This window comes from Crotalus tigris, unplaced genomic scaffold, assembly GCF_016545835.1.
Source record: "Crotalus tigris isolate CLP2741 ecotype Arizona unplaced genomic scaffold, ASM1654583v1 scf7180000018940.2059657, whole genome shotgun sequence".
NCBI lineage: Eukaryota > Metazoa > Chordata > Lepidosauria > Squamata > Viperidae > Crotalus > Crotalus tigris.
The window spans coordinates 699,887-716,865 of record NW_024097284.1 but is presented as its reverse complement, the minus strand read 5'-3'; the positions used below and the strand labels follow the sequence as shown (position 1 = coordinate 716,865).

The 16,979-nt window shown below is 36.0% G+C and overlaps 1 protein-coding gene across 1 annotated transcript; it reads right to left on the bottom strand.

Annotated features, from left to right (window-relative positions):
- Positions 1–4,798: 4,798 nt before the first annotated feature.
- On the bottom strand, positions 4,799–16,926 carry GATAD1 (GATA zinc finger domain containing 1). The gene is made up of 5 exons (XM_039357699.1): positions 16,673–16,926; positions 14,139–14,264; positions 12,555–12,614; positions 8,317–8,500; positions 4,799–6,250 (listed from the first exon to the last, which is right to left on the bottom strand). Exons 1-5 carry the CDS (start codon positions 16,889–16,891, stop codon positions 6,060–6,062), a joined length of 780 nt encoding a protein of 259 aa, XP_039213633.1. The 5' UTR covers positions 16,892–16,926; the 3' UTR covers positions 4,799–6,059.
- Positions 16,927–16,979: the final 53 nt, after the last annotated feature.

Genomic DNA, 16,979 nt, shown 5'->3' with positions numbered 1-16,979 from the left:
TCATATTTAAACTAATACAGTTCTTATTTTATCAACAAGGTAAAGACATGTTTATTACATTTATCAAATTTTTTTAGCTTATATATATATATATCTTAATTACTTTTACATTCAATCTTTATAGACAATCAATATCCTATTTGTTTTCCCCAATTTTTAATTTCCCATCAATATTCAGATTTAACTTTTGATATTTATATTTAAATGACCAGTTTTCTTTAGCTCAGTTCATAGCATAATCTAGTATTCCAAGTACACATCTTCTCTGAATATATTCTATTTTAATGACATAACATCCTCACTAATAAATCAAAACCCCAATTTTCTTCAGCCTTATTCTAGCTTTCTTTCTTTGCCAACTCGCCTTCCATGTCCGTGCTTTTAAATCATCAAATAAATCTCCCTCTGTTGTTGTATATATTATTTGAAATAAGAGACCATCCAATCACCATTCTTTTGGAAGGATTAACAAATCGTCTTTCTATTATTCCATCTCCCCATAGTTGACGTGGAATGTTTATCTTCCCTTCGATCTGCTGTTCTTCTTGCTCCTCAGATTTCTTCTGGTTTATATAGGAAATCTTTTCCATTTTCAGTGTTGTCAGTCCCTTTTGTGGGTTTTCCATTAACTGTTTGTTTGTCCATTAAATCTTCAATCATAGTGTTTGATTGTTCCACTTTTTCTATTGTGTTCTGTGTAGTTGATTCTTTAATTGTAGTCAGAGTTAGGATTTGAATATCTAGGCCGACATCTTGTTCTTTTCTATAGCGTCTTATTTCATCAGAAGCTGTAAGAATAGTTTTATGAATTGCTTTCAATATAGAAAGAATCTGTTCCTGATCTTCATCCATATTCTCTTAGTGGTGTATTAAATTAAAAGCTTTACAATCAGGATGAAAATATTTTTATCACTAGGTATAAAACACAGCTGAGCTTCTCACAGCTGATATCTGCCAAGGTTAATCTGGGCCTCAAGCCAGGTCTATTTTAGACAATAACAGGTTGTAGTATCAGATTTAGCCACAAGATGTCACCAATGCCATTTAAAGTTTTTTAAGTCCAAAATTTTTATAATTCTTTTTTCAATTTTACTTCTTTTTTGTAAGTAAAAACCCAAATCTTCAATAGGGATAAGAAATCTTTTGGTCCCCAAATTTTAGAAACATATAAATCCAGTTAAAATAATGTTAGTCTTTCAGCGTTTTAAACTCCCCTGGATAGTCAGTCACTGCTGCTCTTAGAGGGTGGGATAGGATTTCCCTTTCCTCTCCACAGGGGGGAAAATACTTTGGGCAGTTTATACAGGTAAAAAAATTAGGATTGAAGAGAGGTTCAGATCTCACCGTCTCATCCGTGCTGCTTTAGAAATGTCTGGTGGTATGTTTGACTTCGGCTGTCTGCAGCCTAGTGACAGGCCATATTTCTATGGCCAGTCTTTCATCCGCCAGTTTGGAGGGCTGCCCCAGATCAAACAGACAGGCTACTGCCCTCCCGCGATCACGCGAGGATTCCCTCCTCGCTTGTCATCCCTACAGGGCAACTTTTGACCCTTTCCAGGGTCCCCCAGCAGTACGAAATCGAACACAGAAGATGGAGCTCACCTTCCAGTGTCTGCAGCGGCCGTGATGGCAAACCAGAAGTCAGGACTTTCATTTTCTTTTAATAATTCCCATTTGTCCATTTTACCATCTCACTTTGCAATATTTGAGTTTCACTGATATCCAAGTCAAGCATATGTGAATACAATTGTTAATAACATATTGTGGACTTTGTATTGATCCCTTTATTTGTAAAATATTAAAACCAATGTTTAAAATATTGAAGCTTAGCCTTCTCGATATGTATTGTATTTTGCTTTCTAAGAAAGTTCATTTTTTCTGTTTATCATTCAGTTGTGTTCTATAAGTGTCCTTTTATGTTAGGCTGTTCTTCTGGAATCAGTTCTATTTATTTTGCAACACAGCTTTGTATTTTATTTTTAACCAGATGACTAATTTATGAAATGTATAAAGCTTGAAAGGAAATTTATCTACAGCAATTAAGAATATTGGAGGTCATATACAGAGTTATGCTTAGGGTATCAAAGAAATGGAAGTAAAAGGATTCCACTCCAGCATGGTAATCCTTTGATTACAACTATTCATTTAGCAACCATTCAAATTTTCAAGGGGGACTTCTGATGAGTCCTCAGAGTTCCAGTCATCACAGGATCTGGATATTTGCACCAGGATCATGATTACATCACATTGAGTCATAGTCATGTGATTAAATTTCTGATGTACTTTGCCAGCTTTTTACAAGCAAAGTCAATTGGAAATCTGGCAGGAGGTCAGAAGTCGCAATTACGCGAAGTCCTCATTTAAAACAGCAATTGGAGCTGTTGAACTTGCCATTACTAAATAATCTGGTCATGTCATTCTTAACTATCATGTCATGTAACAATGGAGTTCCCAGTTCCAACTGATTGAAGATTACCTAATAACTTCAAAACATTCTGACTAAAATAAGAATCAAGACAAGTTTATGCCTGCTAGCATTTTAAAAGTTTTACTGAATAGTGGTTAAAAACAAATGTGATTTGCTCAAAAAATGGTTTACTTGAGTTGCACATAATTAATGTACCTTTCAGCAATGCAATGGAGAACCAATTCTACTCTTCCTTTTTTAACAGTAGGTATCACACCTTAAATATAGAGAAGTTGGATCTTAGGTTGGTAAAATATGAAGATCACTAATTTACTGTAAAAATTGTTAGCTTGCAATTCCTTGTGTTGCATCTTCAATGCATTTCAGACATGCAGTTTAAATAAATTACTGTACATTGTTAAGCAAAAAAATTGTTAATTTTTTATTTTTAAAATGTTTATGTACATTTTAAATTTTTTAAAAAGTTTATACTGCACCAAATTTGTTTATAGTAATGCAGAGATATTAAACACATAAAAGTTTAAGGCTAATATTTTGAAATAGCTGAAGAGAAAAACAATTGTTAAACGATAAGAGTCAATATTTCTCAAATGTTTTCATCAAACCAAACATGCCAGTTAAAATGCCAAAATTTCTTTTGATGCCACGATTACAATACTATTTTATCAGATGAATTTATCTGTCAAAGAGTCTCATAATATTAGAACTGTCCTAGTTAGGCAACAAAAATCTGAGCAATTGCTGAATGACAACAAATAGGTATGGAAATCTGCTTCCGTGAAAGTGTTACTTAGCATGTGAATTTAAATTCTTGTGATACAATGTTTCAGCGACAACCACTAATGTAGATTAACACCAGCATTTATAATTTCATAAGTACATGGGGAAGCAGTGGGACATTGTTGGGGTATCAATTCACACTCAGCAGTGCTTGCATATTATGCCAAATGCAAACTTCCATATTACTCAATATTTAGCAAAGGACTTTCTCTAGAAAGCTGAGAAATTTGATTAGGCTTATTTAAATCATTATAGTCCAACAGATGACGTGAATCCTATATTAGACTTGGTTTATATGCCTGAAAAGTGCGAGGTGTCAAATACGTATGTATCAATACTGTATATGAATAATTTGGAATTAATTTTTCCCTGGACCTCCACTGAAAGTTGGATGTTGCTGCTAACATGGATCTACTGGCTTTTGTTTATACTGCATTCTATTTTATGCAGGCTTGATTGGTGGAACTGCAACACTAACCAAGGTCTTAGAAAATACTAGAGCTATAAACACAACTTAACACTAAATCAGGGACTTTGTTGAATGTGGATTTTTCTCCAGTTTTTTCTCTTCTATTCTGCTCTCACAAGGTACTGACAGTCCACTACCTAGACTTTTTTTTTCCTTATCAACAACTGTTAAGTCTGGATGTTATGTGGCAAGTGCCTGTCTGTTTGAATTCTATAATCCCAGAGCACTGTAGATTCATTTTCTATTTTTTAGTCCAGGGGTTCTCAATCTGGTCTGTAGGCCCCTGGGGGACTGCAATGTCATTAGAGGGGGTCTGCGAAGGCTTGAAAAAATGTTATGATTTAAATCTTAGTTAAGTCTTGGTGATTCATGACATAGTCCGTGGCCACAAAAAGTATTTAAAGGGGGTCTGTAGCAAAGAAAAGATTGAAAACCACTGTTTTAGTCTGTTTTGTTATCTTTCCAATTTTTTGCTTGCAGGCAAATGGTATTTCTTGTAAATATTCTAATGCAGGGGTGTCAAACTGGCAGCCCACAGGCCATGCCCACCCTGGCTCCGCAAAGGCAAAAAAACATTGATACATTACGATACGTCACAAGACGCAATTGAGTTTCACACCCATGTCTTAATACACTGTTGTTCCTACTTTGTCATGACATTGCTAGTAGTCATGTTGTCAGTCTTCATTTGGCAACTGAAATTTGTTCCAGCTACTCAGTCATTAAGCCATATGCTTGCTAATTGAAAAGTATAGGACCATGATTGGGTTTGTGATTTTCCTTTTGCTTTGTTTTTGCTGCATCAGGGAACAACCCCAATTCCAACTTTGCAAGATCTTTTTTTTTCCCTCGAGAAGTTGAAATTGACTGATTGAACCTTTTTTTTTTTTTTTTTGCACATGGCGGCGGAGGCCTAAAGTGAAAAGGTTTTATAAAACCAGCTGAAGGCCTAGGACTGGGGCGATGATGCGTGTGCCCAGAGAGGGCTCTGAGTGCCACCTCTGGCACCCGTGCCTTAGGTTCGCCATCACTGCTCTAGTGTATTCATCCTACATCTATTAGAATCTAGATGTGAATACAGTCCATTTATTGTTTTATATAATGATACAAAAAAATAGATCTGGATTTCTTAAAAACTGTTTATGAATAGTAGCAGCAGTATAAAAAGCCATTTTGATGTTAAAATTAAACCTGGTACCAAATAAAAATGGAAATAAGATGAAATTGGGCCACAATTTAAACATAGTTTTTCAATTATCTACAATTAAATGGCTACATACAACATACCAAGACAAAATTATATGATTTAGAATATTTGCATCATGTTTCTGTATTATCCAAGTTTAACAAACCATCTGCATTTCTGAACTACAGTGTCTAAGGCAAATAACTATAACTTGATAGAACTTAAAATAATGCTCTGGATGCAATTAGAACATCATCAGGGATAGCTATTCAGCTGTCTCTTAAAAGATACTTAGCACGTATCCTTATTTTAACAATAATTTTACCACTCCAGCTTCCACCTACTCATTTCTATTAGCCACAAAGATTTAAGATAAAGAAGTAGAAAATTACATTGCCCCAAGCCTCTAGATTACCCTTGGAATGAACCAACAAAATATCCTTTAATATAGCAGTCCCCAATCTTTCTGGCTTGGCAGACTGACAGAGGGGCGGGGGAGGGAGATGGCTTCACACATGCACACACACTTTTACAAATGCAGTTTCATACATGTGCTGGCCCACCACTTTCGCAACATGATTCTGAACAGACAGGAGGTTGGGGACCCCTGTTTAATACATCACAAGAATAAAAAGTTGGTTCAATAATCCCCATTAAAGTTCTGGCATAAGCCATTACCAAATAAAGTGCCCATTATAATGGCATCGTGCTTTTAATTTTACAATTAAACCTTAATTTTATCTTAAAATCACCATGGATTTTCTGTAAGGGAGACTTTATAACTATTTTTCTCAGATAAGGATAATACAGAACATATGCAACAACAGAAATATCAATTTTTTTCCATGTTTTCAATTAAACATTTTAAATAGTGTTCTGATATATCTGTATCAGATAAAATGGTTTTCTTCCATTTTCCTGTAATTTCAGCTCACTTTTTTAATGAATACTTGTCTCCATCCCTCTGCCTGATGATCAAATTAAATACAAATTATGTACACAGTATCTTAATGTAAGGGCACAGTTTTAACACATCAGAAATACTTAAAATATTCATTTATCTAGATGAAATCATATTTTTTGAGAAAGAAAACATAGCTTCAAAAATGAAAAATTGACAAAGGCAGAAATTTAAACAATAAATAGAAGTCAGATGGCAATCTAAAATATAAATAAAAGCATTTTCTGAAGAGAGACTACAAGCTGCTACTAACAGTTTCCTTGATTGAAATTGCTGGAGTAGGTCCAACATGAGTCCAGATATAACCTTTTTCTGGCCGAGTAGGAATTGTAGGAAAAGGAGTTGATCGAGATTTGAAATATTCTGAAGGTGCATGACAGACAAATTCTAAGTACTCTATTTTTCTTGGAAGATCTTCTTCTGGTCCTAAAAAAAATATATATATATATTTTCCAGACAGTGTTGTGATATATATACCTAAATCAAAAAGCACAAAAGAATCTTGGGGTCTTCTTGGATATACAGCTATTGCTCAATGAGCAGGTGGCAGCTATGGCCTGGAGGGCCCTTACACAGGTTCATTTTGTGTACCAGTTGCACCTTTTCCTGGCACAGGAAATTCATCAGGTAGTCCCTTAACACCTATTGCAATGAACTCTACACAGTGGGGCTCTTGTACTTCCACCTGCAAGCTACAGCTGTTCAGTTGCATGAGCAGTAACAACTTTGTTAACTCCTTTGTGTCATCACTGCTACAGGAGCTACATTGGTTACCACCTGACTTCCAGGTGCATTTCAAGTCCTTTATAGTTAAGTCCTGGTTATCTGAGGGATTGCTTATCTCTAATTCTTTCTGCTTGTCCAATACAGATAGTCCTCATGACTGATTGTTTAGTGACCCTTTGGAGTTACAACAGCTTCAGAAAGGGTGCTTTATAAAGTTCTTCTAACACAGTGGTTCTCAACCTGTGGGTTGTGACCCCATTTGGGGTCGATCGACCATTTCACGGAGGTCGCCAAGCAAGGCTGTCAGCCATTTTTCCCCCATTTCTGGCGGGTGCCTTACCTCCCTTGGGCTGGGCCAGCTGGTGGCCCAGCCAGGGGTCAGCCTGCTCTGTCTCTGCCGCTTGCCAGCTAAGCCTCGGCCGGCGCAGGGGGCAGCACCACGCATGCGTGGCGCTCCTGGGCAGGGAAAGTCCTCGACTTACGACCGGTTGGTAGTCCTCGACTTACGACCGGTTTAGTCCTCGACTTACAACCGGTTTAGTCCTCGACTTACGACTGGTTGGGGTCGCAGCATTAAAAAGGTTGAGAACCACTGTTCTAACGATTATAAAATGTTGAGCTGCTATAGTCACGACTCTGATTTGTGAAGATTTTTTTACCAGTTCCCCCCCCCCCCCCGTTTCTGGCAAAAACCTGCTGATTTGAGAGAATAGCTTTGGACTTGGGAATGTATGATTCACTTAATGACTGCATATTTCAGACTTATAGCCCCATGGTTCACTTAATGACTATCATAAAATAATTGTAAAATTGGGTCCAGTCATGCGGGGATTTTATTTAAGATATCACAACTTAATAAAATTCTGGTCCTAATTGCCATCATAGGTAGAGGGATATTCTATGTGTGGGCAGAATGGCTGTGCTCATACTCTAGGATCCCTCAATGGAAGATTGTAATCTTCTCGGAATGAGAAAGCAAGCCTGCAGCAGCATTCCCCAGAGATACATATAGTACTTCCTCTCCTGGAATTTGGAAAGCTAAAGATCTTGCTTTGTTTCCAGGCCTGGGGCTAATGTATTTGTATGGACCCCATTATGCTTTGATTTTTACAGTTGTTTTTAATTTGATTGTCATATTTTATGTGTTTTATTTAAGTGTCTATTTGGATTTTGTAAGTTGAACAGACCATTGGAGTGGGCAATCATAGTAGATTTAATAAATAATTTAATAAATAAAGCAAATAGACATATTTATAATATAGAGCTATAACCCTGTTTTTGCATAATTATTCCAGATGATTTTAAAAAAAAGCAAAGACTATGTATTCATCTTGTTATATTTTGGCGCCTTATTTTTCCAGATTCCTTTGGCTTGAGATTTATAAGGCTGATTGGTGGAAAGCTAGTCTTTCCTGTTCTTCCAGATCTGTAGACCAATGTCGAGTATTCTTAGTTGCTCTACTGGCTGGGAAATTTTAGGAATTGAATTCCATATATCTGGAAACTAAGAGATAATTAAAGGTTGACATACGCTGCTGAAAATTATGTATAAACTGATCCTGTTTAGTAGCATTTTTGCCTTAGCACATAGAAACATTGAACAGAAGAGGCTACTGTCAAATAAATATGTTTCTAATGCAAACATATCTTCTCTAAAAAGATAGGCCTGATTGTGCCTTTCTAGGGGAGAAAAACAAATTAACTTTGAAGCTGTACAATTATCCACAGGACAAGCCAGACGTAATATTTTAGTCCTTGGAACGTACCTATTATGTAAGTTGCAGGATCAAAATAGTCTTTTGGGCTTGCTGTAGTAGGAATGAGCCATGTTAAAGCTGCACTTTTTTCACAGTATTGGTCTTGAATAAAACCTCTAATCTGAGCATAGTATGTTTTACCATCTTGCTCATCAATCACTGAAACAACATCTCCAATTTGATAGTATATTCCCTAGAAAAGATACAGATTGTTAAAAATGTAAAATGAGAAAGCTTAACTGCAGCTGATAGATTCTGTTAATTTATACAAACTGCCTTTTATCTACAAAAAGTTTGTAGCCTCTAACACAAAAATTGCCTAAATATAGTAAATATTTAGTCTCTTCCAACAAGAATTGATATTAGTCCTTAAGAGATAAATGTAGTTTGATAAAAACAGCAATTGCATGTCATCTGACAGAAAGAACAGCATATTTGATTGATTATGTGTCATCAGGCTAGATCAATTTCCAGCAACTATACAGTCAAGATTTTCTCCAGGATGATCTGTCGTCATTTGACCCTTCAGTCTTCCAATGATACAACCACTGTGGCAATAATTGAGTCCACCTTGGTGCTAGTTCTCTCATTATGTCCACCTTTCCCAGAATTATAGTCTTCAAACAATGTGGCCAAAATTCAATAATTTAAGCATAGTCATTTTTGCCTTAAAAGAATTCTGGTTTATTCCATGATGCATCTATTTGTTTTCATGGTTATCACTGTGTTCTGAAGAATTTCCTCCAAAATTAAATTTCAAAAGGATCTGCCTATCTTGATTCTTCAGATGTCAAGCTTCAACTTCAAGTTTCCATAAAGTATTATAGAGGGAATATAATATTTTTAGATATAGACACTGGATGTATTTCTAAGCTCCTCATTGTTACCCTACTAAATGCTGATATATGGCATATTTCTTGACTGCTTCCTCTATTGATAACAGTCAATCTAAAAAGAGAGAAGGTATAAAGTTGGTTGCTATACTTTTCATTAGTTTGATTGTCTTTATAAATGTAGTTTGATTTTTTTCCACTGTGCTCCTTTACTTTTATTTCTAGAGTATGTGTATCAGAATAGTATCATCATTCTACAAACTATTAATGCTTCTTCCATTTTTAAAATCATAAGAAATTTTCTTCAACCCAGTTTCCCCAATATAGATTCAATATATAGGTTGAAAAAACTAAGGTGTATACAGTCTTATCTCCCTCTTTTGCCAATAGGAACCTGTTTCATAATGGTCCTTACAAGCAGTGGCTTCATATACTATGTGTAATTTTTTCATGAGGATGAGATATTCCAAAGATCTCCAAGTGAATCAATGAGACAGTTACGACATGGCTGATGAACTGACAAAGGTGGACCAACAGAATCTCTCTGGACAAGAAAAAAATGAGACATCTCCCACTTATGCTCACAACAGTTATCCCTTGCAAGAGACTGTGAGACAGCAGTTAACGTGCAGGTCTAAGCAACAGTAGATGAGGGAAGCTATCAAATTCTCAAGACAGCAGAGCCTTTAAGAACAGTGGGTCTATCTGACTTCACTTCCTAACCTTGGTTTTATCATTTCAAAATGTTTGAAAAACTAAATAAATGGATAAAGCTAAATAATAATTGAAGAAAGTTTAAAACAAATTAAGAAACAAAATGAACTTGGAACATAGGGATTTTTGAAATCACAAAATAAAAACGTATTTGTGGGAATATAAATTATTTAGTCTGTAAGAAAAAGATGGTTGGTTGAAATTTGAGAATAAAGAAACAGACATTTGAGATGTTGCGATTACAGAAATGGGACAGTAGAGGGGACTAAAGTTCCAGGCAGGAAAAAAGAAATAAAAGTGAGAAAAAATGCTGTTTTTAATCCTTAAATAAAAAGAAGAGTGAAATTTATAAAATGATAAATAGAGGTATAATTTTAAAGAGTTTTTGAAGAATTTGGAGATGAACTTATAATTAAATTGACAATAATAATTTCTTCACCTAATAATGCAATTTTGAGGACTCTATAAAAGAAGCAAAAGATGGAAAACTGAACATAAAAGAACAAAATAAATCTTATTACTATCATAAATATAAATTATAGACCAACAAGACGAAGAGATGAAACAAATTCCAATCAATGGACAAATGTTGGAAAATAAATAAATTGTGGCTTATAAAACAAGGATTGTTACAGAATGGAAAAACAAATGATGAGCCGAGAGATGAAAAATGATCTGGGCAAGGATTTATCATTGGAATTTTTTTTTATTTTATCTTAAAAAACGGGGTTCTAAAGACTTGAAAAGAAAAAGAACAAAGCTGAATTATTTTATCAGGATTAAAATAAGAAATATCTCTATAAAATTCTGAGAACCCTTTGTAGACTTTTTGCTGATAGTTTGACAGAAATGCAATGTTTTTTGGATCTATAGATGAATGAGAAAATGTAATGGAAACAAATGAATACTTTTATGATCAGATTAACTTGACCATAAAAATCCACTTTATCTGTTATCAGTGATTGGAGCATAAGCTTAATAATTGTCATATTAAAAGCTAAATCACAAATTCTAATTAATATTATTCAGTCTCCAAATATCATCTTTGCTATATCCTTCCTAATTATGAAAGCAAGGTAATCCTTTTGGGGTTTTTTATCCTATATATTAAAGTGTTCAATTTCAGTCCCTTTCAATTTACTGATGCCTAAGATAATATGTAATTGATTCATTTCTTTTTTCCTGTTTTAAGTTCTTATGTTCACACTTTTTATGTTCTAGCTTTCCACATTTATTCGGTTATGGGGTGGAAAAATAAACACTTAAGGGGCAAGTTATAAATAATTGTGCAAAGTAATTTAGCTCAGCAACCATCAGATAAAAGATCAAAACAAAAAAACATTACACTCCTTCTGTCCAGGATATCCCTGCATTACCGGACTAGATGTTTGATCAGCTCCGATTGTGGGAGTCACATGAATGAATGGACAAATTATTTAAGAGTGAAACTATAGGTATGAAATGTTGTATTTTAATAAAACTTAATTCATTAGAATTGTATGCTTGTATGCTTAGAATCACTAAAAGATCCTAAGATAGTCCTTTAACTGCTATCAGAGAAACAAGTCCCATTGGGTATTTTGTCTTAATAAATTTATTGCACCTTTACCACAACTCTGCAGTATAGCCATTTCAAAGCAACTTGCAAACTGTTGATCAAAGCATTTGTGAAAGACCTAAATGTGTGCGTGTAAAGGGGGGAGAGGAACAAAAGTAACTGCCTCTACATGGGACTTTTAAGATTAGACCCAATTAGATTTTGGGAGAAAATGTCATGCCTCCCACTTATAAGAAGTCATCCTAGTCTTAAGGCCCAAGCATAGCAAGATTTTTTGGGAGGGGGCGTATTTCTTTATTCTTTAATAAAAAAATACATCATTACACTTTAGAAATACATAGTCCTGGAAGTTCTCAATTCATATCATAGCTCAGCCATGAATTTTCCAACCACTTTATTCAAAATATTGTCATATGTGGATACTCACACAGTTCAGTAACACTATACTACCAAAACATAAACTCACTATACTATAAACTGTAAATTCATTATCCAGTTATAGGAACATAAATACATTTTAATCATATTTAAAACATGGAATATAATCATTCAATAATGTATTTACTATAAGAACTCTTATATACTTGGATCCTTGAATAGGTGGAGGACATCCTAGTTCTTGCAAACGTCATGTTTGAATTTTCACTCATGCAAATTAAAACCTCTTTGTGCAACTACTTTAAATATCTTTTTAATTTTAGAATGTTAAATTCTATTCTTTTAGAGAATCTTAGAAGAAACATGTAATTATGACACAACCTTTTTGGGAGATTCGTTAATCCGCAGCTGGAAAGAGCCAGAAAAGCCCTATTAAATCAAGACTTGCACTCACAGTCTTAAATTCCAAATCCTATTTATGTTTTTCATAATTTTTAAAATATATTCTGACCAGACATTTTCACAAGTGATTATAAATTCCTAAATCATTTAAGCAAGTAGATAAACTTCATTAAGTTCTTCCACCAACATATAAATCGTTTTCTTTGTTTTTTAAAAACCTTTTGCTTCAATATTCTTGACCTTTAGCAGTGTATTTATTTAACAGTAGCAACATTTCTAAGACTAAAAGTGATTACGGATGCATTCAGTTGTACATGTGTGGAGATAAATACTATCTTTTTTTAAAAAAGTCAAAATCATACCTTATAGAAGATAGATTCTGCTGTAATTATTGTGGCTACAGATTCTGGAGCTTTGATGGGCTAAAAGAAAAAGAAAAAGGTTTATAACTGAACAAAATTATAACAAAAATGCACCTAAAGTTGATGCTGGCTAGTATTACGAGGAAGTATTTCAAAATATAAATCTGTAATCAAATCAAACATTACAGAAACTGCATTTCAAATTGCCTGAAAACCATTTACTAGTTTATAGCAGAGCAGCTACATACATCTGTTTCAATAAATGAACACACAATAACAAAATAGATTATTACTGGAGTTTGTAAATTCAATAACTTGGATGCAGCTTATATTACTCTTAATGTGTTCAGATATGAAATTATAATCTTTAGACATTTGCGGTATGTAAATATACTGTCCTGTACAGAAGATGGACCTGTTAGAACACAACTTGAAGGTGACATTAAACAAATGTTAGATCCCAAAGACAAGAGCAATAGTTTGATTTTGTTAGCCTGTTTGAACAAGAGAATAAATAAAACAAAAATAGCAGCTGAATTAATATAAAATATTTGGAATATGAAATAGATTACACACAAACATAAATACAAAAAGAACATGATCTAATTAATTCATATTTCATTCTATTACATTTTTGACATTTGAATTAGTAGACCAAATCTGTTATAAATAGTATATCAAATATATTTGGCATGTTGATGATTGGCCCAGATTCTACATTTCCTTCCATGAAGATAAGATGTACTCCTTATGCAAACCTTTCTTTTATAAAAATTACTAAATTTCTAATTTAACATTTTGTGTAAAGTATTGTAAAAACTTAAGATTTTTTGTCTTTTAACAACTCTGTAATTCCTTGCATTGGGGTGGAGTTCGGGCGACTGAATAGCAGCACATAGGTGGAGTTCTGGCCTCACAATTAGGAGGCTGTGAGTTCTATCTTAGGTAGCAGCAAATATTTCTCTTTCTGGCCAATCAGTAGCTGTCTTCTATGAACTCCGTGTAAGCATCAGAAAGGGCATCTGCCCAATAAACGTTTGAGTTCCGTTCAGTTGCCCCAACTGTAAAAGCTTAAGAATAAAACTTCCTTAAATAATTGCTTATTCAAGTCACCTCAACAAAGATTTCTAGAACCTTTCCTTAATTGATCCCTAATTCATCCAATTCATCTCATTTTCCATATAGACCAGTTCAAAAGGTACCATTTCCATGGGAATACAGAGGAAATATAATTGTCTGTAAGTGAATTCACTCAATGAACTTGGGTCTATTTTCAAGCATGTAAATCCAGTCACAGTGATTTGCAAACAATGGTTCATAGCTTAGCAGTACATGAAAATAATAATAGTTTGGGGCAATATGTATACCAATGAATGATCATCCATCAAACTTTAATATCTACATATCATAGTATTTTAAACCTGTACATATATAACTATATATATATAAATAGAATTTTAACTATTTTTCTGCAGATAACTGTTAACTATGTAGAAAACACAATATGTCAATACATTTTTAAACTGTAAGTCTTACTGATATTAGTAAATGCCTAACAATAACAAGAGTCCACAATCACCTTACATTTTTTAATTTGAAAATATGCCTTCTCCCTTTTCCTTTAGTGGAAACCTTTTTCTCAGCAGCAGGAGCAGATTTATATTTTGTGTTCCTTAATCGAGCAGATCTTCTATGAATTTCTTGTTTACTCTATAGTATACAAAACAAGAAATATTTAGAAAGTGTTAGTCTGAATTCCATTTACATACATTCCTATATGTGTGTGTATGTATGTGTGTGTGTGTGTGTGTGTGTGTGTATATATATATATATATATATATATATGTATGTATGTATGTATGTATATGTGTGTTTGTATGCATGTGGATAGATAGACAGGCAGACATAGAAACGAAGTATAACAGGTGAAAAAGAGTACAAAGTTTATGTTCAAAACTTATTTACTTAAAAACACATCTTAGTAATTTCAAGGAAAAATATGTACCTCATTGGTTAAAATGACACAAGAAAACAAGTCACAGTGCCAGCAGCTTTAGCAATTCTCAGAAATCATTTCCAATCACTTTCTTGCATTCTGAGAAATATCCTACCTCATGTTCACTGTTTGTAGGTCTGTCTATCTAAAACAGGCCTTTTCAACCTTTTCACCCATTGTATCACTTTTAGGATATGGCAACATCAGAATACCACCAGTCGCCTAGCAAGGTGTCAAAAACTTGATGACCAAAAAAAAAAAAAAAAAGGAAAAAATTGATAAACTACAGGTAGTCCTCAACTTATAACAGTTCGCTTAGTGACTATTCGAAGTTACAATGGCACTGAAAAAAGTGCTCCCCAAGCCACAGCTGAGCAAGATGCCTGCCCACCCGACCCCGCTCTTCTTCCTGTCCGAGGTTTCCATTGTTGTGAGCATTTCTGTTGAGGATTGGCAACAGGGGTGGGGTGGGGGGTGTTTGGTTTTTATTCCTCCCATCTGCTGGATGGTTGCAGCAGGTTTTGGTCACTTCACATGACCCTGGGATACCGTGACCGTCATAAATATGAATCAGTTGCCAAGAATCTGAATGTAAATCACAAGACCCTGGAGATGCTGCAACATTCCAGCTGATCAGCGCTTCTTCTGGGCTCAGCAGAAACACCAGGATCAGTGCTGCTTTACAGCTGATTGGTGCTTCTTCAGGGCTCAGCGGAAGCACCAGGATCAGCGCCAAGCTCCAGCTGGAGCCTGGCACTGATCCTGGTGCTTCCACTGAGCCCTGACAGCCCTGCAGCTCCAGCCATCTCTCGCTCAGGCTTGTGCAGTGCGGCAACCGATTCAACTCATTCCCCTTCCCCACTACCACTTTTCTAGGATGGTTGCGTACCACCTGCTAGGTGCCAATGTACCACAGGTGGTACCCGTACCACTGGTTGAAAAGTCCTGATCTAAAACATATGATTATCTCACTACCTTCAAAAGATTCTCTGTGGCCTACAAAAAAAGTTCATTAACAGCCAGAGTACAAAATGAAAAATTAGTTAACAATTTTTATAGTAACAATAAACCAGCACAAGACACAAAAACAACAAAAACATCCCAAAATACTAGTTTCTCTAAAACAGTGGTTCTCAACCTGTGGGTCGGGACCCCATTTGGGATCGAATGACCATTTCACGGGGTCGCCAAACCACGCTGTCCGCCATTTTTTTCCCTTTTCCCTAGCTGTCCTACTCCCTCTTATTGGTGGCCACACCCACTTGGCGGTCACCACAACATGGGGAACTGTATTATGGGGTCACAGCATTAGAAAGGTTGAGAACCACTGCTCTAAAACAACTTAACTTTTCAGGGTTTTTGAAAGATTAACAAAGGAGGGGATGATCCACAGGGAGGCCATTTCTACAAGGTTGGTAGTGTCAAAGAGTATATTTACTTGTGTGTGGCTTAGTATATGAAGTCAAACAATTGTGGTTATTTAGTAAAAAAAAAACCTCAGATAAGCTAACTTGAGTTGGCATCCTCAACCCCATGACTGAGATTTATTCCCAAGTGGAAGGGCCCTTATTCACAATTAACCCCACACATATACACATACCCCACACAACCCTACACTTATGTGAGTACACATTTGTGAACTTAATAAGACTTATTTCTGAGTAGATACATATAAACTTTGAGTTGAAAATCCCAGTAGATGCAATACACTTTTCTCAATTTCTTCAATCATATTTTGGACTAACCTCGACCACACTTTCCAAAGTTTAGTCATTTATACTTAAAAAAATGAGTTGTATCTTTTGGGTGTGCATTTATTTACAGTACTTTCTGTTGCCGTCTTAGCGTTGGGAAACCGCATGTAAACATTACCACTAAAGCAAACTAGCACGATATAACGGCAACCCGGAATGAAGGAATATTTTAACGTATTTTTAAAAATAGTTTTCTCGCTGCTTGGGAATTGAGAAAATCGGTAGTCGAATGCCTGGAGGGCTCCAGTTCGGCGGGAGGAGGTCGGGGCCCGCAGCCTCAGAGACAGACCAACCGGCCAGCCCTAAGGCAGCACCTCCTGGAAGCAAACCGCGCGCGGCAACCGATCGCCTCAGGGCGGCTCCCTCACCTGCTTCCCGCCGCCGCTATTCCCGCCGCCGCCCCCGCCGCCCCCGTTACTGTGCTGCGAGGCCGCGGAGGTGCTGGCGTAGGAGGCTGCCCCAGCGGCGGCCGGCCCTGAACGGCCCGTGCAGTTGTTGCAAAGGATCTCGCCCTGCCCGCCTTTCTTCCACATGGACGAGGAAGTGGTGCGGCAGACGCTGCACGTCGGCTTCAGGCCCAGCGGCATCCTGGCGCCGGCCCGCTTGCTCCTTCGGTTCCTGACACTCGGCCCACCCGCCACGACGGCTCGGTCGCGGAAGCGGCGCCGAAGGCGA

Bases quoted from the DNA above. Each gene is read 5' to 3' on its own strand.
- GATAD1 (XM_039357699.1), bottom strand. From the start codon at position 16,891: ATGCCGCTGGGCCTGAAGCCGACGTGCAGCGTCTGCCGCACCACTTCC. The intron at 8,501-12,554 runs GTATGATTTTGA...TATCTTTTCTAG, and splicing joins CAGAATCTATCTTCTATAAG to GGAATATACTATCAAATTGG. The intron at 6,251-8,316 runs GTACGTTCCAAG...TATTTTTTTTAG, and splicing joins TCCTGCAACTTACATAATAG to GACCAGAAGAAGATCTTCCA.